Source organism: Zeus faber (genome assembly GCF_960531495.2).
Source record: "Zeus faber genome assembly, chromosome: 6".
Classification (NCBI taxonomy): Eukaryota; Metazoa; Chordata; class Actinopteri; order Zeiformes; family Zeidae; genus Zeus; species Zeus faber.
In genome coordinates, this window is record NC_137201.1 from 24,188,364 (window position 1) to 24,210,817 (window position 22,454).

General features: G+C 47.9%; 1 protein-coding gene across 1 annotated transcript in view; it reads right to left on the reverse strand.

The window, feature by feature from the left end:
* Positions 1 to 9,938: 9,938 nt before the first annotated feature.
* Positions 9,939 to 22,454, reverse strand: part of fbln1 (fibulin 1) — a 32,139-nt gene continuing 19,623 nt past the window's right edge. Inside the window, exons 15-17 of the mRNA XM_080002179.1 lie at positions 22,249 to 22,391; positions 21,196 to 21,336; positions 9,939 to 10,553 (exon numbers count right to left, since the gene is read on the reverse strand). Of these exons, the coding sequence (XP_079858305.1) occupies positions 10,414 to 10,553; positions 21,196 to 21,336; positions 22,249 to 22,391 (424 nt within the window). The 3' untranslated portion in view covers positions 9,939 to 10,413. The remainder of the gene's footprint in view (positions 10,554 to 21,195; positions 21,337 to 22,248; positions 22,392 to 22,454) is intronic.

The window sequence follows — 22,454 nt, forward strand, 5'->3', positions numbered from 1 at the left end:
TGTCGTTGCCTAATGGCTCTGGCGTCCGTTCAAACGCAAGCGCCCAAGCCACAGGGGAGCATCGTCTGCGCCACGGTGTGCGTGGCATGACATCCCCCTGTGGGTATACGTATAACGGAGGCGTACACAATGAAACGCCGAAACAAACAAAGGCAAAATGTGCTTTTGGGCCCCTAAAAGGAGAGACGGATCACCCTGGAGCAAAACAATCAGCGAAGACGGTTCACCATTTCTTCCTGTGTCTCCTAGAGGTTCCTCCTGCAGGCTCGCATCGTACTGTGTGGTCTCGAACCCTATTTAGACCCAGTGGGTGACCGCCGTACAATTAGGCGCACCATGTTTCACAGCAGCAGCAGCCGAGAGTGGGATTCCCATCAATGGAGTAGGCCCTCTCATGTTTACCTCTCACATATTCTCCTCACCATTCATGGCACGGCACCCGACCTGGCTTATGGGTGATTGCATGATGCAGTTTGAATAACACAATTATGAAAACCCCATAAGACAACCCTGTTTATGGAAGTGTATATTCTCCAAGGGGAAAGACTTACTACATGCAAGAGTGAAAGTCGATGCCACAGATGGCCATTTCAGAATGCAGAGCTCACCAGAGCTGTCTTCGGTCTGTTTGAGTTGGAGGCATTTTGTTGCGGCGCGTTCGGGAGATCTCGCTGCTCCCGCGTCGTCTGCGCGTGTTTGTTGTCCCTGCTATGAGCGAAACAACGTCCTTGCCTGGATGTAGGTTATGGACATGTAACATTGGAAAACATCAGAGCGTTCACAGTTGGCAACGTCCCCATTCCTCCTCTTGAGTTTCAATATTAAACCACAATTGAATTAGTAACTGAACTCCTGCTAAAACAGAGGGTATTAATTTTAAAACTATTATATCCCTGACCTGACAAAATACAAAACAGTGGTGGAATTGATGGTCCAGGGAGGATACAATCTACCAGACACTGAACAGCACAGTCCAGGCATCTACTTGAAGACAGTGTCAGCCCCATAAAAAAAAAAAAAAAAAAAAAAGTGTTAAAGAACGCAATGTCTCACATTAGTCACAAAATATAACAAAGGGTAACAGTTAACATTGCAGCTGAGGATATCGGGAGATGATAAATAAGGACTTGCCCTCTTTTTTTTTCAGAGGGAAACTTCTGCGAGTCAGAACTCTGACACAGTCGGGGGAATCACATCGCCATCAGTACATTGAGATACACTATACTGTAAACTGTATATATATAAATATATATATATATATATATATATATATATATATATATATATATAGTGCCGTGCTTGATTCAATATGGCGGAAAATCGAGTTGATGCATCAAAAGTCCAGGCGTTGGTCTCGCAAACCTGACTGTTTAAAGAGGGACCAGCGAAAAAGCCACAACTTTGGAGTCACATGCTAAAGTCATTATATTCTTTAACCCCTCACCACTCGGAGCATTTCCTGACACGGAACGCCATTGTTGTTCTGATTGGTGTCGGTGGTAGATTCAAGGAGAGGGAACATCTGAGAGTGGTGTTATTGCCTTGTTGCCCTACAGACCAAAGGCACATCCTTGAGACTAAGCTTTAGCAACCGCCATGGGAGCCCGGCGCTGGCCAACCAAAAGCACTGGCTTCTCAAAATCCACAATGCACTCAGACCGGGCTTTCTCACTCTCTCCTACAATTACCATATACCACACACAGTCCAATTCAAAACTCAGCTGCTGCTCCAGAGAGAGCCGAGCCCATCCACTGATTGGATATAACTTGCTCAAATGAGGGGCTCTCTTAAATCAACTTACTTTGCCCTAAGTGGCCGCTCTAAAGCCGAGCCCTTGACAGTTTGATGAGAGAAACGATCAGAGCAATGGTAGATTATGGTCACGATTACTCTCCTCAAATCAAGTTTTGCTTGCATCTTAACCCAATATCGGGGAGCAAAACAGAAAGTCCACTGTTTTTAATGAGGTCAAAACTTGTTCACATCAATTTAAGGCCGGTGTGGTTTAAAGCACTAGCTTGTTCCATTAACGGATTAATCCCCGCTGACTTAACCGACTCTTTGTTCACATTCTGATCCAAACACTGACCAGTGATTACTGTCGGTACCGCCATCTTCCCACACTTACTACGCAGGCGAGCGGGCTCCGGCCAGAACGTGCTTGGGGCAAGGTGCTGTGTGTGGTCCCAGGAGCTTTCGGGGACAGTCCGGCAGGGAAACATTGCCGAATCCACAATGTACACAAAAACTGTAATAACAGTTTCCCAAATTCAACAAAAATCACGTCGTGAGGAACAATGAAACAGAGGCGCAGGTTTGTAGAATAATTCCAGAGTTTCCTGGGTCCGGACCTGTGTAAACGCCGATGTCAAACTCTACCGTAGCGCGAGTTCCGCCCGGGAAAAAATATATATTTTATGCCACCCAGATATGATTTATATCAAATATACAGAATTGGACACATAATACAATTCCCCAAAGGATGCGGAAATCACTGCTTCTTCACGTTTATTAATTAAAGGTCTGCATATGAGGGCACAAGAAGTGACCTGGTCATCGTCATCGTCCGGGTGGCTTTGCTCTCTGCACGGAACTGCCGGGGCTTGGACTTCGGAGCCGTTGCCCTCGCTCCGAGGCAACGGCTGCTTCTTCATGTGTGTTCCCAAACACACAGCGGGTCTGCTCTTAATTGTGGCCAGAACATCGACAAGACTCATTCTCTGCTGCATTTCACGCCACAGACACACCGAAAAAACAGCTACAGTAGTTTTTTTGCAGGGAGCATTTTCCACGGGAAACAGCCACAACCCCCCCCCCCCCCCCCCACCCCCGCATCCCCGCACCCCCGCCCCAAATAAAAAATAAAAAAAAGCAAAGCGCAATGTCATCCCCCAAGAATCTGACAAATACCAGAAAGCCTGACTTTTATTACAAAAATCATCCGCGAGCGCAAACAAATGTGCAGTGCAAACGTGCGTTTTAATTGAGAAGGCAGATGGCTCCCAGCTCGGCTCGAATGCCAGGGATTTGGGGACGGTGGAAAACAAAGCGTCTGGGGTTGTGACCGCGGTCCCGCGTCTCCGTCGCTCCGACGGGGAGACTTAGGTTTGGGGTTGGAACCCAACGGGACCCAGACAGAAAAATCAACCGTCGTTGCCGGCGGGCGGAGCGATTCACAGCGTCAGGGTTTTTCGGGAGCATATCGCGGGAGCTGTGCGTCTTGGTTTTGCGGCAGTAGCCGGGGCTCGGCTCCCCTCTTTTCTCGCTATTTCCATCCTGACCCGGGGTCCGCACGGCACGGCACTTCGACGGGGGGATGTTTGGCCAAAGCGCAACATTCACGCCGAGATGTAAACACGGCAAACGGCTCCGGAAGTGATCTTACCCGATGTAATCATCATGAAATAAACCCCCTCATTTCTAGATTATGGTTGGGGTGTAATGTTTGTAATCCCATTGGGTAAGACATGGGATGACCTGAACAAAACAACAAAAAAAAAACATGGGGGAGGGGATTACCGTGGAGCCATGTGAAGAACTGGATCCCTCCCTTGAAGTTGCATCGCTTGAAAGGCCAGTCATAGTAACTGGATCTTCTGTTTAATAGTTTACCATAGCATGGCACTGAGTGAGTAATTTACATTCTGCTCTGCTGTTACCGATTGTCCCAGCGACCACAACAAAGGGGCTGAAAAGGAAGGAGACGGGAGGAAATAGAGGGTTACCCCGGGCGGAGTATGGATTGGAGAGGCCTAAAATCGACGCTTCAATAGCTTCCAGAGTCTCCGAAAGCCTTAACTAGATTTTAGAGCCCCCAAAACCTTATCTCTCGTGTCGATTCCAACTTCCCCCGAGTCAAGGCTGCGCCGGGAGTCAGGGGTTTTTTTTGGGTTTGTTTTTTTGCCGCGTTCAAGACACGCGGGATACGGATCTAAATACCTTCCCGGATCCCATGAACATGAAGGTCGGAGCCGACAGGGACTTTGTTTTATTTATCCAGACAAGAGGGGGAAGCTAAATGATTAGTCCCTGGGAACGGCACTGAAACCGTAGCTTGAAAGGACACCACAGTGGTCGCCGGTCAATATGGGCCATATGTACATGAAGCCGCGGTTTTGTTCTTTTGTCCGGGAGGGTGTGTGGATTGGGTGGAGGGTTTGGAAGTGAGAGGGCTAAGTCAACAGCCCAATGGTTGACAGTGTCACGGCAGAGGTGTCGCCTTAATGGATTGGCGGCACCGTTACAGAACCGCGTCTCGGACGTGAATAGCGCCCGGCTTAACCATTAACCGCGAGTCATAAGCGGCGAAACAAAAAAAAAAAAAAGAAATCATTTGACGGATCTCCCACATAACGCCCTCCGGTCACAAAGGCGGAAAAAAAAGGGCGCACGCTGTTGAAATCCAAATATGACGCATCGGTTATCAAAAGCCAGGCGTGATCCTGCGGAACGCCCTCACCTTCCGACGCCCCATGTTCAAAGGCGCGGAAGCCGTTTGCGGACGACCTCGGCGTTGCCGGGGCTCCCGGGAAGGCGACTGGAGAGGGTGACATGAGGGTGCGGCCGCGCTTTTATTTTTTCGTTTGTCTGTTTTCCGTCCCTTCCCTCCCGAGTGGGGGGGGGGGGGGGGAAATGGCTGTCGACGGCTCCGAAGAACCGGGATAATTCATTCTTTGAATTTCGACGCTCAGAGTGAGCCCGAGCGCACGAGGCGGCGGTTTGCAACGACATGCAGATGTGCTCGTAAGGATCAAACGATCCGTCTGCCCGCCCATAAGCTGCATTAATCTCCCAATGTTGTTGTTTGTTTGTTTCCTCCTCCTCACGGTACCCAGTATCTGCCATATCTGGTGAGTTATGTTTTAAGGTCCCGCCCCAAAAAGGTTGCGTTCCGACCGAGTATTGAACATTTAGAATGTGCTGATATGTGTGATATGTGTGTGTGCCGTAATCAAGGACGTGCTTAAGATTTTAAGTCAGCCGACACATTCCCTACTATTAGCAAGCGTTCCCTCAGCAGTGCAGAACGGCCTCGTCGCCGACACCGTCGCGTGATTCCGTGATGAATTACCGGGTGTGATTTCAATCTCTGGAAGTGTTGACTGCGAGTGTCAGACTCTCGGCTCTCAGGTGGATTGGGAGCTCGACGCCATATCAGGGCCCGGCGCTAAACACGAAACCGTCAAAACAATCAATCAAAACACACGGAGCGCAGTGGAACGTAATTGTTTCCCCTGCCACAAAACGCCAGAGCGGCGGGACCCAAAGGGCCAGGGCTTGCAGCGTTGGAGGGCCCGAACACCGGCGCGGCTTTGACTCTTGCGGCGCGAGGGGGAGACGCCAAGGGCGTGTGTTCTCGGGCCGCAGACAAAACAGCGCGCGGGCAGACACCGCGGACACCCCGGCTCGCTGTCGCTGGGGAAGGGGAAAAACTCAGGCCGAGGTCAGCGAAGGCCGGCGACGTCACCCGGGCCTCGCCGCGCGGCGTGGAGTGTTCCGCTCCAAAGGGACCATGGCTCGAGAAACGGCAGAGTGCTTCTACGTTTTGAGGGTTTTTGGGGGTTTTTTTATACGGTTTTAAAATGGTTATACTCGTGGTAATTGGTTTTTTTTTGTGTTGGTTTTTTTTTAACATTTTTAATTTCAAATGATTGATACGTCCCTGCGGGCCTGTGTGTCCAGAAATCACCCGAATAAAATTATACGACACCAGATTTTAAGAACGGGCCCGAATTTTTATTCCCCACAGACGCCTCTCGCTCTTTGTAGTGGCGTCTTCCATTATTGACTATTTACCAACCTCATGACCAGCGTGTCATTCCAAACACGAATCCTCTCCAACATAAATTATGTGCGCGCTTCGTTCTTATGAAAAACACATTGGTCCCGAATGACACCAGCGGTGATAAAAAATAAATAAAAAAACTGAATAAATGTGTCACAAACGTGGAAGTTGAAGTCGTGCGTCTGTTTGAAAAAAGGATCAAACTCAGTGACGACTCCTCCCTGATCAAATGATTGTTTCCCATTTTCTTGAGGAAATTGACCATTGGATTCGAGTAATTAGATCGACATTGAAACGATGCTCCATATTTTTGGGATTTTTCTCAACTTAAAATGTGCACGTTCGATTTCTCAATTTCACGTTGAGAAGACCATGAAACATCGATTTTCACAAATATTAGTATTTCTCTGAGGTGATCCAAGGCCTAAAGAGAAAAAATCCAAAATTCAACGTGGATGGCACAACGCTCAGTACTCAGATACAGTCAAAACCAGCATCGGATCCAGTTTATTAAAAACAAAAAAAAAAAAAAAAATCCATTTAAATTGCTCCTGAAATCCCATCACTGGATATACTGTACATCTTGTGTCGTTCCGCGTTCTCTGGGTCGAGGCGGAGGCCGCAGCCATCGGCGGCGTGTCCATCCCCCTAAACGCCACAGCGTCTCACTCTCCATGGTAAAACAACACGGTAGTAGTCTCGTGTACGTTGAAAAGCGACAGAGTGGATAAAAACGCAATGAAATCCCTTCGAAAAAATCGCCGAACTTTAAACATTTTAACAGATGTCCCGCAGCGTTGTTTTTCCTGCTTTCCAACACCAAGATTTTTATTAGTAATCATTAAAATAGTCCAACATTGTCCTATAAAGGTCTCTAAACTATGATAGATTCTTATTTGAATAGACTCTGATTTTATTGGACTCCTACTGGATAGAATATTTTCCGATGAAATTCCTGAAAACTTCTTTTTTTTTTTTTTTTTTTTGCCCTCGACTAAGAAAAACATTGGTCATCGGACGTCTGTCTGCGCAATGGTAATGCAATATGGTAATAGTTGTTCATGAAAATGCATTATGTTACTGTAAACCAGCAGTACACGGCGCTGCCTTATGTTGTGTATGTGTGCCATCTGTTGGACAGTTGGGAAACGTCACCTTGAAAACTCTCCCAAATTCACAAGTTGAACACTTGGACACAGGTAGGGTGAAGTGGTGAAGGAGAGGCTTATTAGAGAGGCTATGCGGGAGATTCACAGAATCGTTAAAGCAAGCTCTGTGTGCAAAATAATCCGGCGTCGCTTTACATCTCCTGTCACACTGTTTTCAAAAGACCCCCCCCGCCAAAAAATAAATAAATAAAATAAAAAAGAAAGAAATAAATAAAAAAAAGAGCACTCCTCTCAAACGCCAAACACACTGAAAAGCTTTGGATTTCGAGAAGATATGGGTGAAACCGCCGCATTCTGCTGGTGCCCATCTGAAAGAAACATAGTTGTGTTTTTGGTAATAAGAAACAGTGGTTTGTAAAATAGGGAGAGAGAGAGAGAGAGAGAGAGAGAGAGAGAGAGAGAAAAGACATACCCCCAAATTTATTAAAAGAACTCACTTATACCCTGTAACATGTGTTGCGGTGGATGCTGTGACACAACGCCAGGAAAAAGCTAGAGAGGGCGAGTGCAGGAGGAGGCTCAGCACGTGCCTCCCCGGGCCCCGGGTCTCTGTCTGGTCTTTGTCCTGACCAGTCTGGGCTCTCTGTGTGCCCCCCCACCCACACCCACCCCCACCACCCCCACCCCACGCCAGGATCCACTCTCATAGGCCCCAGCGGGCCTCCTCCGCCACGGACCAGACGCGGCACCACCGGCGTTAACCCTCACCCCGACCCCGACCCTCGCGACTCCGACCCTAATCCCCACCGCGGACAGCGCCGCCCTCGCGCACGCGCAAAAAACTCGGACCCTCCCCCGCCTCCCCCACTCCCCCCCCCCCCCCCCCCCCGTTGCGACGACTCATCGAGCCCGCTCAGCTTAGTCATAGCGTGAGCCGGGGGTTCCAGCGAGAGCGGCTCCCTCTTGGCCCGGGACGGAAGATCTGGCAAAAGATTTTTGCTCATTTGTCCCCACATGTAATGTGGTTTTGGTCGGGGCTGCGAGGGACCGCTGCCCCGGGCCTCTCCAACTGTCCAGGTCCAGAGCCAGCCGGCCAGACCGGCCAGGCCCGGGCAGCGTCCTCCCACGCAGTCTGGACATGCAGATTTTTGTGCCGTCATGCGCCGCTGTTTATGCACAATTTGAGCGGCATAAAAAAAAACAAAAAACCTCCTTTGTTATTTTTCTCCCCCACTTTACTTCCACGCCTACGCAATAATGCCCTACCCGAAAACAAAGATCTGTATCTGATCAGCCCATTGTGCTTAATGGACACTACCGCTGAATGGACACTCCCGTGCCCCGCTGCTACTCAGCGTGTGAAACCACCGCCCACAGAGTCTCTTCACTCCACAAAGCGTCAAATCTGCCGCAAGGAGTTTATGCATCGGGGTTTGTTCCCCGCTGATCAGGTTCGGGTCTTTCCCAAGATGGCGCGTGCCGTTTAAAAGACGCGCTCTTCGGATTTGCAAAAGTTTTTTGGAGGTTATATACACGCGTGTGTACAGACTACGCGTACATTCTTTGTCTAATCTACCAGATTCTCTTTTGTAACCTGAATCCTTCCTCTCTTTGGTGAGGCAGTTGGTTTGGGATTATTCACTAAACCGGCCTACACTGTAACTTTGCTGTAATTATGCCTGCCCCTCGTCAGGCATTATGGTACGCGTATCACATCAAATGCAGACGTAAAACCAAGTTTCAGAGTCTGAACCGAGACATACAGAGATACACGGATACTACACACACACACACACACACACACGCACACACACGCACTCCCACATACTTAAGAGTGCATGCCCACACACACACACACACACACACACACACACACAAACACACAAACACACACACGCAAACCCACCGCACTGCTCCTCCCTTTTCATGTCGACCACAAAGACGACCTGCTGGCCTTCATTTCCTCCTCCGAGGAGGATATCCCCCCTCAGAAGATCCTTCAAATCCATCACGGCAGACGACTCTGGATCCTGATAAATGTCCGTCCCAGACCATTGTCTTTGAAGCGTTGGGGGGGTTGTGGCCACAGTGATGATTGCAGCCCCATAGTTAGGCCGCCGCTGACATCTGTTCTACTTACTCTCTCTCTCTCTGTCTGAGAGAGAGGGAGTAATGCCCCCCACCCCCACCCCCACCCCACCCTTCCGCACCCCAACCCCACCCCCCGGGATTTCCATTCACCCTGAGACAGGAGTCAGAAAGGAGTTCTGGTTCACTGATGAACATAATTAGGAATGTGGTCGCCGGTGCGGGGCTGTCCTTCTCCAACTGCAGCTTTGGCCGTGTTCCTCCCCCGTCTCCCAAAAAAAAAAGACGGAAGCGCTTTGGTCGCGTGAGGCCGGGTATCGCTCATATGTCGGCTGCAGATTGCGATTTGTGATTTTCGGTTCCAGCTCCCGATCCAACTCTACGCTGACGTCCTTATCGTCCTTATTGTTATAAATCAGAACAATAACACGAGTGACACATTTTTAACCCAAAATATTGTTTTGGCAAGAGCCCCCAACATAGAATGACCAAATGGCCGAATAGGTTGAAAAAGCCTGTCGTGCAGCTCCTAAAGAAACGTGGCCATCGTCATTGATGATAATCATCAACAAGGTGAAATATTATCGTGGCGGCTTTTTATTTTCAATCTTTTTTCTCAATCTCTCTGAATTAGGCCATTTGAACATGATTCCTAATCGGGAGACTCGATACCCAGACACCGTTGTCACATATCGGATTCTCATATTTGCAAAGGTATTTCTTTCCTCTGCCATAGTATAGGTTATCTTAAACCTGCTTGTTCCTATTGCACTCAGCTATTGCTGCAGCTGTCAACATGGGGATTAATTATGATGGCTGTTAATACAGTCTTAGAATAGATTTTATGGATCATGAACCATTATAGATTAATCTAAAATACTTGAGAAAAAAAAATTAATACTGTAAATAAAAATAGTGTTTATTCATCAGAGGAAAAAAAAAATCACGATAGGCATGGCATACAGTAAGAAAGGAAAAACAACTGGATATTACAAAATATGTTCATAACTTCATGACAGAGTAGTGTGGTAATAACTCCTCGTGTCCTCCATCAAGTCTACTCTAAACGCATATACTTTCAAAGTACATCAGACTCCCGGTGTCGCACCTCTGAAACAACATTTCACGCAGCGGCACCTTTAGCCATAAAACCCCAGACACTGTATAGCTCGTCGATTGAAAAGTTATTTTAGGGGTTAAAGTTAAAGTTATCTTATTAATATACAATTACAAGCCGCTCGGGGCCCGTCATCACTGCACAGGGCGAGCATAATCACACATATCGTATCGGAAGACCCCCGACAATGACCTATCCCTTGGCGACGCATCCCCCGGTGCATCGTGGCTCCTAGTTTCGAAGACACGGGCGCCGCCGGACACGGGGAGGCTGCGGCACGGCGGGCGCGGTCCCCCGCCCCCCCGCCGGGCACTCAGAACCAGAACTCGGAGACGAAGACGTGCACGTTGATGACGTTCTGGTGGGAGACGCCATGGGACATCAGGTTGGTCGTGGAGAGTTTCAGCACGAGGTTGAGGGGGCCGATCAGAGGCTTGACCTGGCGGACCACACCTGGAAGAGACACACCGCATGAGTCACCCGCACCGAGGTGGTTGCTACGGGAAAACAAAAACGACATCGCGGTGATAACAGGCCTGTTCGGTTGTATCAGTACAAGTGCATGCGAAAAACGTTTTACGACAAAGATTTCAAATGAGCGACCGCTTCACTGCAGTGCAACGTTCCTGACCAACACCCCGTTCACAGTGGTTTTCGAGGTGGGTCCTTCCCAGAGTTTCCAGTGGGTTACCAGCAAAATGATTAATAGTCAAACTTCACCATTACTCCATTCATAAGACATGAGCGTTGTTAAGGAATGTACATTAATGACTGTTTTTATCCTGATTTCACTGTTATCTCTGTTTAGTACACACACGTATGGGCTAAATCAAATTGAACAATAGAAATGTTCCCAGATTGGGGAATCTAGAGACTAAATCTTCCCAGATTGGGGATCCAGAGACTAAATCTTATCAGATTTGGGGCGGCCTAACGCGTATCAACTTGAGGGTCCTGGATATGAAGAAAAAAAGCTTGGTGATCACTGCCCCTATCGCATGTCCATATCACACGTCTCCAGCTATGTCATCTGTTCATAGAACATTTCCTCCCATGTCGTCAGATCTGTCATGACACTGGAAGTCGTAGGGAGAGTATTAAATTACAGTGCAGTGTTGACCAGTCAGCCTTAATTTGGTAATGCACTGAAGTGCAGCTCTATGTGATGACAGGGATGACAGGCCTCCCCATGAGAGTAGAGACCCCCCCCAATATAACACACACACACAGGCGCGCGCACACACACACACACGCGCACTCCTCCCTTCCGACTTTCCACCCTATCTCCATGGACGAGAGACACCCTCTCGCAGGGTAAAACACACAGTATTACAGAATGCCCGTGGAATTTGTTTGGGTGCTCCTTTTTAAGTGAACATGCGATTACAGGGCAAAAAAAAACGTCAGTGTTTATGTAGGCTGTCAGCGGGCCTTTTCACTGGGAAGACTGGTGACATTTCAGCTCAGGCCTGTTTAAACAGCCATCACTAGAATGCAGTCAGGCAGCACAATCACCACAATGTCCTCCTGTCACTCATTTAGCTATCCTCCGCTTTATTTTCTCTGCCGTGTCTCTTACATGCATTCATAACTAGTTTACAATATGTTTTTGTTTTTTTTGGGGTTTTTTTCCCCTGCAAAGAAAGATTTTCCAAAAAGCCGGCGGTTTGATCCCCGGATTAAACCGACCGTCCGCCTCATTTGTGCCTGAGTAACGAAGTGCCTCGCCGTTTGCTTCAAAGCACGGACGGCCGCGCTCCCCACGGTGACCGTGGGATGATCCACGAGGTGCCGTCCTCCACGTTGGACGGGATGCTGACATTGTGCAACGGTGGGTCCACCCCTCTCCCTCTCTCCTCCCTCTCTCCTTCCCTTCTCTTTCCTTCCTGGGGAGGGGGGCGGGGGCGAGGGGCGGGGTGGGGGGGGGGTGATGTTTGTGGCACCATCGTTGTGGCCTACGAGGATAAATGAGTCCCATGTGTTGGACAGCAGGGAGCAGTCACAGTCACGCGATACAGCCATGGAGGCATTTCTCCAGGAATCCATCTTTAACTGCGGAGGAACAAACTATAGGAGCCTTGACAGCGCTCTCTCTCTCTCTCTTTCTCTCTCTCTCTCTCTCTCTCTCTCTCTCTCTCTCTCCCCATCTCTAACTCTCTCTTGGTCACTTTCTCTATCTCTCTCATCCAGTCGGATTACTGCGGCCACACTAAAGATTCCAAGAAGATTCCGGCGATAAGCGGCTGGAAGAGTGAGGAATGGGGCCCACTTCTGCCAGGGTTGCCCCCTTGTTTTGATGTTTTGGGTCTCTGTTGCGTAGTGACACTCGACAGAGGGGGTTGGGGGGGGGGGGGGGGGGGGGGGTTGGTTGGGGGCGGGGGGCTAGCCGGGTTTTTTTTTTTTTTTATTGTTTCCAAAGCGTCAGCGCCATCAGAGAAAAGGGAACCTCTGGTTGAACCCAGCGACAGTGGCAGCGACGTTCAGAAAAATAACGGAGTCGGAAAAAAAAAAAAAAAAAAGAGAGAAAATAAAAAAAGATGGAAGTTTGAGTCTGAAAAAAATGAATTTTTATACGTAGGCTAACGTCGGAGACCCGCCTCTTGGCTCCTCCGGGAGCCCGCATCGGTTAATCGGTTGGGGAGTGGAATTGCTTACATTGAGGATCATCAACGCGCCTCGTGACCAACTAGCCATGCAAACGTCTCCTGGAGAGCAACGGGGTTCAAAAGGGTTCCATCTCGCTAATGGGCCTGATTCAAAATCAGTTCACAGGGTTTAATGTTCAGCCAAATGCCTGATGAAGATGAGCGAAAAGCTAAATAAAATTCTGGTAGAAGCGCTGGTTGGACAACCACAAAGTCGGGTGGGTTTTAGTGAACAACAGTCTGTTTTATTGGGAATAGCATGATGGTTTCAGAGCATAAATGGGACCCAAAATGGGCCCTCGAATGCTTTCAATAATCGGGGTCAACTGAGGTAAAGTTTTTGCACGTCAGTGCTTTTCGAGTGTGTTTTGCTGAAAAGCAATGAAACAACGTAAGCTTGTAAATAAATCAAAAACAATGCAGAGGACGATTAGATATTGCAATAAGGAGCCAATGATGGAGAAACCCAAAAAGGCTTGTATGGCACTAAATTCGTCTCGATGGAAGATTTATAAAATATTTTAAAGTAGGGGTATGGGTCTGAAGTTATTCAGTATGCGGTAAGATTATCTACTGTATAATTATTCCTGAAATATTTCGAACTAGCAGTTGAGGAAAGCACCGCCATGCACCTCGAACATCTATCTTTCAACCTACAGTGGAAGCTCTTGGATCATTGAGATGCATCCCTGTCCACAGCAGTGACTTGCGGCAAAAGATTGAAACACCTCATTTCCCCAAAAAGCAAGGGGCTCTATTCACATTTCTTCTTTTGTTTTTCTTTGCGCAGGGTGAGGAGAAGTTAATTGTGCTTCAACAAAACCTTGTCCGTTCAATTTGGTGCCTCGGAACGAGTCTGTGAAATCCTAACCTGGTGACTCTCTCTTTCCATGAGCTCCCCCGTTTGGAACCCCGTGGTAGAGTGGGAATCCTCCCGCGAAGGAAAGTGTGCACATCGACAGCTGAATCTCAGCGCGCATCACGGTGAACCTACTGTAAGGTGAAACCACGACCCCAAAGTCATCTCGAGCGTTTCATTCAAATTTTGAGGTTAAGGGCCGCCGACAACCACATAGCAGGTTGCCTTTGAGTGGCCGCCATGCCGCCATTACCTGAGATTTACATACATAAACAAGGCACGGTTCACGGTACCGCAAGCTGACGATTTGCTCTTTGACTCGGTTGAAAGCTGATATCATCTGTTGCGCTGCCGTCCCGGCCATTCCCGGGAGGAGATACAATTGTAGTATCGGGATGGCTTGCGGTGTTCCCCACAGTGTGTCTTTCCATCCCACTGAGGTAACCGCCGCAGGGTGCAGAGGTGACCCTTCCATCTCCTACAGCCGCCATCAAACACACAGCTGCACAAACCCCCTGCTCCACCGGAACGTTGCGCCACACCATAAAATAGCCCCGTAAGTAGAAAATAGCCCTAAATGCATGTTGGTAAAGGAGACACTGCCACAAAACAAAGTAAAGCAAATGCCAGAAGGCATTTGTCATCTTCTATGGCCAAGATGGCTACAATATTGAAGGGTTACATGTAAGCAGTACAATTTCGGGTTTTTCTGGTTTCTACAACTCGGCGAGGAAGTGTATGACAAAGTCCAAAATGAACGGGTTTAACACCAGAGACAAATGAAAACTATGCATTGGCCTTACCGCAGTTTTGTATAATGACACGACATGTGGTGCGATGCACGCTCACTGTAGCGCAGCAACTGGAGCGCCGCCAGGTGGAGCACCGCGTTCCAGTTCACTGTATGCACTGATATCTGTGAAGGGCATCCTTGAGAGCAGCCGCCACACACCATACAGGAGAAAGAAGCCTAATTTCTAACATTGGTATTCCCCGTGTTCCCCTTTTCTGTTCTCTTCTTTTCGTCATACAGCTCACATATGCGCTTGTGCCTCAACCAAAGAAGGCCATATTGTTCCTTTTAGGAAACCATGAAACCGGCTCCATTGGATGAAAACCAGCGCGGCCCGCCCCCACCAAAACACTGGATGGTGATAGGGCATGAGAGCGGCTCCCCAGATGCCGAGAGACTGAAAACTACGGAAGGGTATTGCATTCATTTGGAAAAATGGTATTCAGCCGGTTTTCACGTGATAAACATCACGTTATAACGCCTGATCGCTTCCCCCGTATGAGGCGCTGCTTCACGGACAGCGGCAGCTCTGAGAGTTGGCCGCTGTTTCAGTGGAGTATTAGGGACCGTCTACAAGTTCCATACACGACTCAATTTGTAAAGTTCAATAGCTTTTTTGTCATATGAATGAGAACAGTCAAGCTAAGTCTATGTTCTTCTGACATCTAATCTACATGCTACAGAGCAGTCAAACTAGGTCTATATAATTATAAGAACTAGTCTTTGGCCTTTAGATTTCAAAATAAAGGTCTTTGAACTTTTATTTTCAAATCAAAAGGCTGTGCAAGGCTCATATTATTACCTACTCTGGGCGTTATTGAACTTGGAAATTTAAAAAAGTGCAATAGAAAAGTCTTAAAAAATACTTGTAAATTCCTTTGTGATAAATGTCAAACCCATGCACACTGAAAAAATATTATAGATCTTGTACGATAGGTGTTCAACGCTAAAGAGCTTGAAAACCCCCACGGAAGTGGGCTGGTGAGCAACATGAAGCTCCCGGGCTGAAAAACGAGTCCGACTCCGGACAAGCTTTTAGAAAGGTTTCCACAACCTCCCAGTGGAACTTTTTCCTTTGCGTGATTTCATGGAGAGAAGTGCCTCGTGGGGGAATAACCCTGAAGCTCTGAGAAGCATAAGATTCTGTTTTGCAGTCTTCCGGCGGAAAGAGAGAGAGAGAGAGAGAGAGAGATACAAGGCACCTGTCGTGCACGTGCTCCTCTTTTTCGCTCATTGTATTTTCTTTTATTTACTTGTGTGCTTTAGTCACTTCTATTTCCTAATAACATACCATCAAAACTGCACCTGGACAAACGAGGAGAACTCCATCTTCCTTCGACAACAGACGCACCAAAATATTAATGATGCTTTAATGTGTTTTTGCTGATGCGTTCATACAAATAAATGAAAGCAAATAGAAAGGGTTATACTAGTATAATAAATAGCGAGTGTAAGTTATTGTCAGCATGTTCCCTCGGCAGAGTGGGTCCTGCCCCTTGGCGGAGGCTGTTTTTCTATTCATAAAGGCCTGACAAACCACTTGGGGAAGGCCTGAATGGCCTTTTTTGAGTTGATGGCTTGGTGCCGCCACGCAGTATTCCAGTTGGTCCTGACCTAACAACACTTTGGCCACTCCAAACGCCGAACGGGAGCGGGACCTGCACACCCCTGTCCCGAAACGCCAGCTCCTGCGGCTTTTGTATTTTAAGGTCAATTAGAAATGAGTCATAGCTACGGATCTCCAAAATGGAGCGCGGGTCATTGTTGGACGGTGGGTTGTGACGTCACCGAGAAGCCCAAAGGGATGGTCGGTTCTTTTCTTGGAGCTTTTTGAGCCGTGGTTGTGGGACAACCAGCTGAGATGACATAACACGCAACATTATCTCCACCGCAACCTTTGCACTGTATTACCAGTGACCTTTCAAACCCAAGCCGCAAAACTAAGGAACAAATATAGAAGACACAATGCTTCTACTGTAGAAACAACATGCAATTCGGGGACCTGCAGACTTTTCATTTTGGTCATGATTTGCATTATATTTCTCAGTACGGGAAAAAGTACTGGACGTGTATTTTGGACGAGGATCATAAATGGAAGAACTAGCCTTGTATACTTTATTTTGGTGTCTACATTACTTTATGCACAAAAAAAAGGCTTATAAATTATTAAATTAGCACAAAGTAACAAAGTAAATAGGAAATAAAAATTAAAAACAGCAGACGTGCAGCCAGAAAGAAAGAGAATGAAAGAGTGAAAATAAGTGTATATTACTTCAAATGCAAAACAATGTCACAAGAGACGCAAGAGCCTCTCCAGTTTGCATGGGAAAAATTGTGTATATTGTGTGCGAGAGTGTGTACAATGTGCGTGTGTGTGTGTGTGTGTGTGTCAGCCAGCTCCACCACGGTCACCCCATTAGAGTATCCCTAGTGGCAGACCTCCCGGGCGATGTGTGTTTGACTGTGGTGTTGCTGGATGGAGGACACACCCTTTTGATTACGCACAAAGCACCCCCCCCCCCCCCCCACCCCACCCCCAGGAGGGGAGTCACCGTGGGGCTTGGCCCGCTCCGGTGGGGCCTGCCGCAGCCCTTGTCGTGACTCTTCCAAAACTGACAGCTCCTCACAACTTTTTCTCTGCTTATCTCTGCCGCCGGCCTCCCCTCCTCACCAGCGGAGCCGCAAGTCCGAGCCACAAGCCCCTCGCTGTCTCTGGAGCAGTCATGTCTCACACCGTGGGCCCACATTCCGCCAGCCGCTGTGGAGGGCTCCTGTGACAGCCATGACTGCCTGCCCAGAGACACACTGTCCACTTCCTTATCCATTCATCCTGCTGTCTGCCTCGCTGCCTCGCAGCATGGTGCCAATGACATCTCAAAAGGCGCTTATTGTCTGACCGGGATAAATATACCACCGGGGCGGATTTCTGAAGAGTTTCTGAAATGGGTGGAATTTAGCTTTGGCGCCCCAGTCTTGCAGTCGGTCCAGGTCCATTGAAGACAGGTATGATTCATGACTAAATCTACGCATTACGACTGACCAGTTCTCTGGTCCAATATGGACAAACATACATCTTACATAGATGGAGACGTACAAACCCAAAAATGTCCTGCTTCTTATCATTCTCAACATTTTAAAAATATATTGTAGGAATTGGAAAACCCACTTATGTGAAAGGAAAAATCAACCTCCAGAAGAGGAGGGACTTGGACTCGGTAGAGAATAGCCCAGCGCTTATGACTGGACGCCTCATTGGGCACTCTGGGTGCTTTGTGCTCGATTTATTTTTATTTTATTTTTATTTTTTTTTCACGGTTCAATCCCGGCCAACTCTCTTAGTCGTTCTAGCAGATCCAGAGTCCACTCGGAATCAACTCCTTGAAACTTATGTCATTTGGAGTTGAAGAGATTCCACCCCCTTCCTATATTTGTCTCAGCGAGTTGTTGCGTCACACGGGGAAAGCGGATTTCTGACGGAAAGGTAGAAGTTGTACGGCTGCAGAAATGTCTGGGCTTGGAAGGCCGGCTTCAGTAGAAATTCTCCGAGTAGCATCCGGGAGCCTGTGAGCAAGGCACCAAAACCCCGACAGCTCTAGAAGACTGCCAGCGTGACCACAGACATGTATCCCCATGTATGTATGTATGTATCCCCGCGGGGCCGATAACTGTGCTTGTCAGAAGCTACCGACCTGCCACCTTTTGGCGGGAAAAGCTCCACTCGCCGCGCCCCTCCCATGCTGCTCCCGGCGCAGACCGCGGTGTTTTTTAAAGGGGGGGGTTCGTCTGTCCACCTGCCGGCTGCCAAAATCCATCATCCCAATATCAGCCGTGTTCAAACAACCTTCCTCTTATCAAAAGTGGATGACGGACTTAAGCATGAGTAACGGGTTCTTCTCCACTGTTTGTGTTTCCAAATATGTGTAGGATGTGAAAGCTTTGTTTGCTTTTGCCGCGGCTACGATATACGGCGCGCCATCGCCCCAGATCCGCCGCAAGCGTACCCGGAGGTGCTCCGTGCGGCCGCAGCTGTGCTCCCATCCTCCGGGGGGATCCTGGGAGGGTTTTGATAAGTTCTGATCATGTTTTCCGAGCGTCGGGGAGCAGTTGTGTTTGCACAGATGCGTCACGCTGTCAGGCTTGTCATCCAGATGTGACAGCGCTGGGAAAACCAGAGATGGATGGCCAGGAACTGGGAAAGAGTATTAGTAGTAGTGGTAGTTTGGGTCTTAGAGTGTGCGGCCGCATTCGCGTGTGTGCGTGTGTGTGCGTGTGCGTGTGCGTGTGTGTGTGTGTGCGTGGTTTACGCAGGTTAAACAGTGAGTCAGTGAGGAAACATGGAAAGGACCGTCGAGCCAGCCCGGCCCATTAAGAATAAAAAACTGCAGAAAACAGCGTGAGGATTCTGAGGATCCATAATTCCCCTCTTTTGTCCCCTTCGAAAAACACCCGAAGCCGGCCAAAAACAACACTCGGCGCGAAAAGTAAGCACGCTCATTTGTTCATTAAGGGAGCCGCAATGTCTACCACCCTTCGCGTCTCGAAATCTCTAACGCCACTGTCGGAGACGCTGGAGACGCTGGAAACTAAGCTCCCTGCAGTGACACGTCAGCGAGCTTTGCAGGGTTACGCAACCGGAGTATCCGCGGACCAAGGCGGCCCGGGCAGCAAACCCACTAAATAAAACCAACAGAGCCCTCGTCGCACTGTGGATACCACTCTTCACAGCTGGCATTCACCGGCCAAAGACTTCACTGCGCGGTGATTTAGTGCGGGTACCTAACAGGCAACTGATGCTAACATGCGAGCGCTGCGTCCAATAAGAAACTGAATGGGTTTGGGAGAAAAGTGGCTCCTCACAAACAGACCTTTCATGTGGTCATCACTTAAAGCGCTCTAATGCTCGGCGAGACACTGAGGCCTGGTGCAAGGAAATGGAACAATACATTTAACCACATGAAACAACGTACCCAGGGATTATTTCTCCACATATTTTCTCTCTCCCCCTCTCTCTCCCTCTCTCTCTCTCCCCGACTCTTGGTCTCCCACTTAGACTCTCTTTCTCTGAAATTGTGTAATTTTTTCTTTCTCACACTCGAGAGAATGGCGAGATTTGAGCCGTTCGCTCAAAGGGCTTGCCCCTGTAAATGAGTGCGGCCGTAAAAGCGGAATTTCTTCTGGTTCTTCTGAGCATATAACCACACACGGATAGACACACAAATATATACTTAGACAGTAAAAACAAAATGCAGAACATCACAAATGCTTTCCCAACACATTGTTACAATTTCCTGCAGGGCTGCTCCGTAATTCATCCAAGAAGAAGTGTCTGTAGCATGCAACTTAACTATAACTATTGCATTTCAACAGTGAATTAGGTTCAGAGCTAGTAATACACACGTCTGCTCTATGTACTTGCAAGAATTTGCGTGCATGCAACGCACGTGGAGACATCTGTTTCTGTGACAGTGTACGAAAGGAGTACTTTCATGTGCCCGTGGCCCAGCAGGAGCCAATGACGGTCAGGCACTCTCACTCCTTCCACTGTGTTTGCTCTCACTCTCTCTCATCTCCGCTCACTCTATAAAGACAGATGTGCACACTGACGGGGCCATCCCACCATCCATCAGCAAGGGGAAGAGGGAGAAGAGGACTCAATCTCCTTTCCGCCGTGGCCCTGCCTGCATCTTAGCAGAGAATCTAAACGAAAACATCCAGCTAGACCCAACAATGCGTCAACCTCGGACCACCAACACCCTCATCCCCCATGGGGGAAAGGCTCTGCTCGGCTCCCCCACAGGCACACAGAATGCATGGGTCACCACCAGACTAGTGGATGGGCTCCTACCCAAACATGTGTTGTTGTTATACACTACTGAAGATTTTTATCGGTTGCTTTACTTAACGTACCACTGGCTTTATTTATTTTTCGTTAATTTTGTTGTTAGTTTTTGCTCGCTATTCACATAGAGTGCTCGAGCGTAGACACACGCTCTTTCATTGCATCACCCCTGTACATTTGGGTCACCGTAAGTCCACCAGAATAATCTCTTTGGAAAATAGTTTGTTTTATCTACACACAAGGGTAGGAAAATTGATGCCAAATGTTTGGATAGGCAGGAAAAAGAAGAAAAAAAAAGAAAAAACCTTTATAGTTGCCAAAGGACCAGCCAAAGAGCATTTCTGCCTAGAACAAACACCCAGCCACTCCTCTGCACCGCTTCCCATCCGAGCGCCATGAAGGGACTGAGGGTCCCACGATGCCACCAGAGTGAACCGTTGAGCCATTTACAACAAATGTCAGACACATTTATGTCAGGGGATGTGTGTCAGGGTCATTCTTTCTTGAAATGCCTTCCTTTATTTTTTGATTCCCCTAAAGCTCATTCTTTTAGATACAAGATTTTTTTTGTAATTTTTTTCATAATGAAAAATTAGGTCAAGAGACAAATTCAATTTCCAGTGAGAATGCATATGGAGGGGTGGTGCTGGCGTGAAACGTATCTCTTTTATTCTGTTGGTTTTCCGTACACCGGTTAGACCCATAGGCTGTATAAAAAATAAATGTACGTTACATCTGTGGCATCACCTGTTGATTTCTGAAGAGAAGGTTTGAAGCCTCGAGTTTGGGGTTACGCTCGTCGCCATCTTAGCAGAAAAATGCGTTGACTCTGTATTCCTATCGGGACGTTTCTTCTGTTTGTATTGACTTACGTTAGGCCGGAGATTTTCCGGTTTATTTGTTATTGCTTGGTCAGATCCCAACAAACCCACAAAGTAAAGCAAAACACCTCCACTCACCAACATATACTCCATTCTCAACCTTTTTGATGATGTCGAAGGCATTCTCCACGTTGCCCTCCAGGATGTTGAACTGGACGTCATAGCTGCCGAAATGATAGGTGCTGAAGGCAGAGACCGTGGTTCTCAGGAAAACAATCTCTGTGGGAAGGCAACGTTGAAGAGATGCATATGGTCTTTCAGGTTGTAACCCCTTGCAACCCTGAATACAGCAACAAAGTCCACACCGGCTCTTGTTTGATTTTTTTTTTTTAAGAGGCGGACAATAAAATGAAGGGAAAAGACGTGTGGTTATTGCACATAGATAGAGAAAGGGTCAGTGGGAGTTTGAGGCTTTTCAATACTGTTGTTCAGTTGAAGGGCCCTAGAGAGATGGCAGGAGCTCAACTCCTTCTGATGCTGCGCATGAATTTGCCCGAGACATGCACTGCATGGAGGCCAATAGATGTTTGTCAGCTGTCACTGTGTGTGCGTGTGATTACAGCAGTCAATCCTGTCCAACCAGTATTTTAGGCAGTTTAGGCTGGAGAACATCGTGGAATAGCGGGTTTAGGGTCAGTGGTGGTCATAAAGATACTGACAAATGCAGGCTGAAGCATTCGATGGGACCTCACACACCAAGGGAAATATTGGAGATGAGAAATATTGATATTGAACCTACGTGGGAAATGGCAAATGGCGCCTGGAGGCCAAACTGACGCTGGAAACCATGAAGACTTCTTATAGTGTCAAAACTTTTTTTTTTCCCTGAGGATTTTATTATAGAAAGCCGACACAATATAAGCCCAAAATGAGACTTTTATTGGGTGGGGAAAGTATCAAGAATAAAACCCTTTAGCATACGCAGCCTGTTTTTGGAGGTGTCAAACTAAGGAAGCCTGAATGTTATTTGCTTTATTGTGTATATGAGCAATTAATTCAAGGGGCAATTTTTTTATTTTATTTAAAACATTTTCTTTGTGCCTCCATTTTCACGCTAGTTAATTGGAGTTTCATTGTGCTTTGTTACCTGTTTTGGGATTTCTCTGAGAAGTGGGTTTCACACAAACCTACCCTCTGGCTTGGTGATCTCCCGGAAGCTTGGCAGTGAGATGAAGGTGTGGGACACTGACACAGGGCCCAGGGCGCAGGCAGCGTCATTCGGCTGACAGGACTTGAGGCAGCGAATGGTGTCGGAGCGTTCAAGTTTTGCCGCCCTGGAAGGAAAACATACACACATGTGCACACACACACACACACAAAAATACACACACACACAC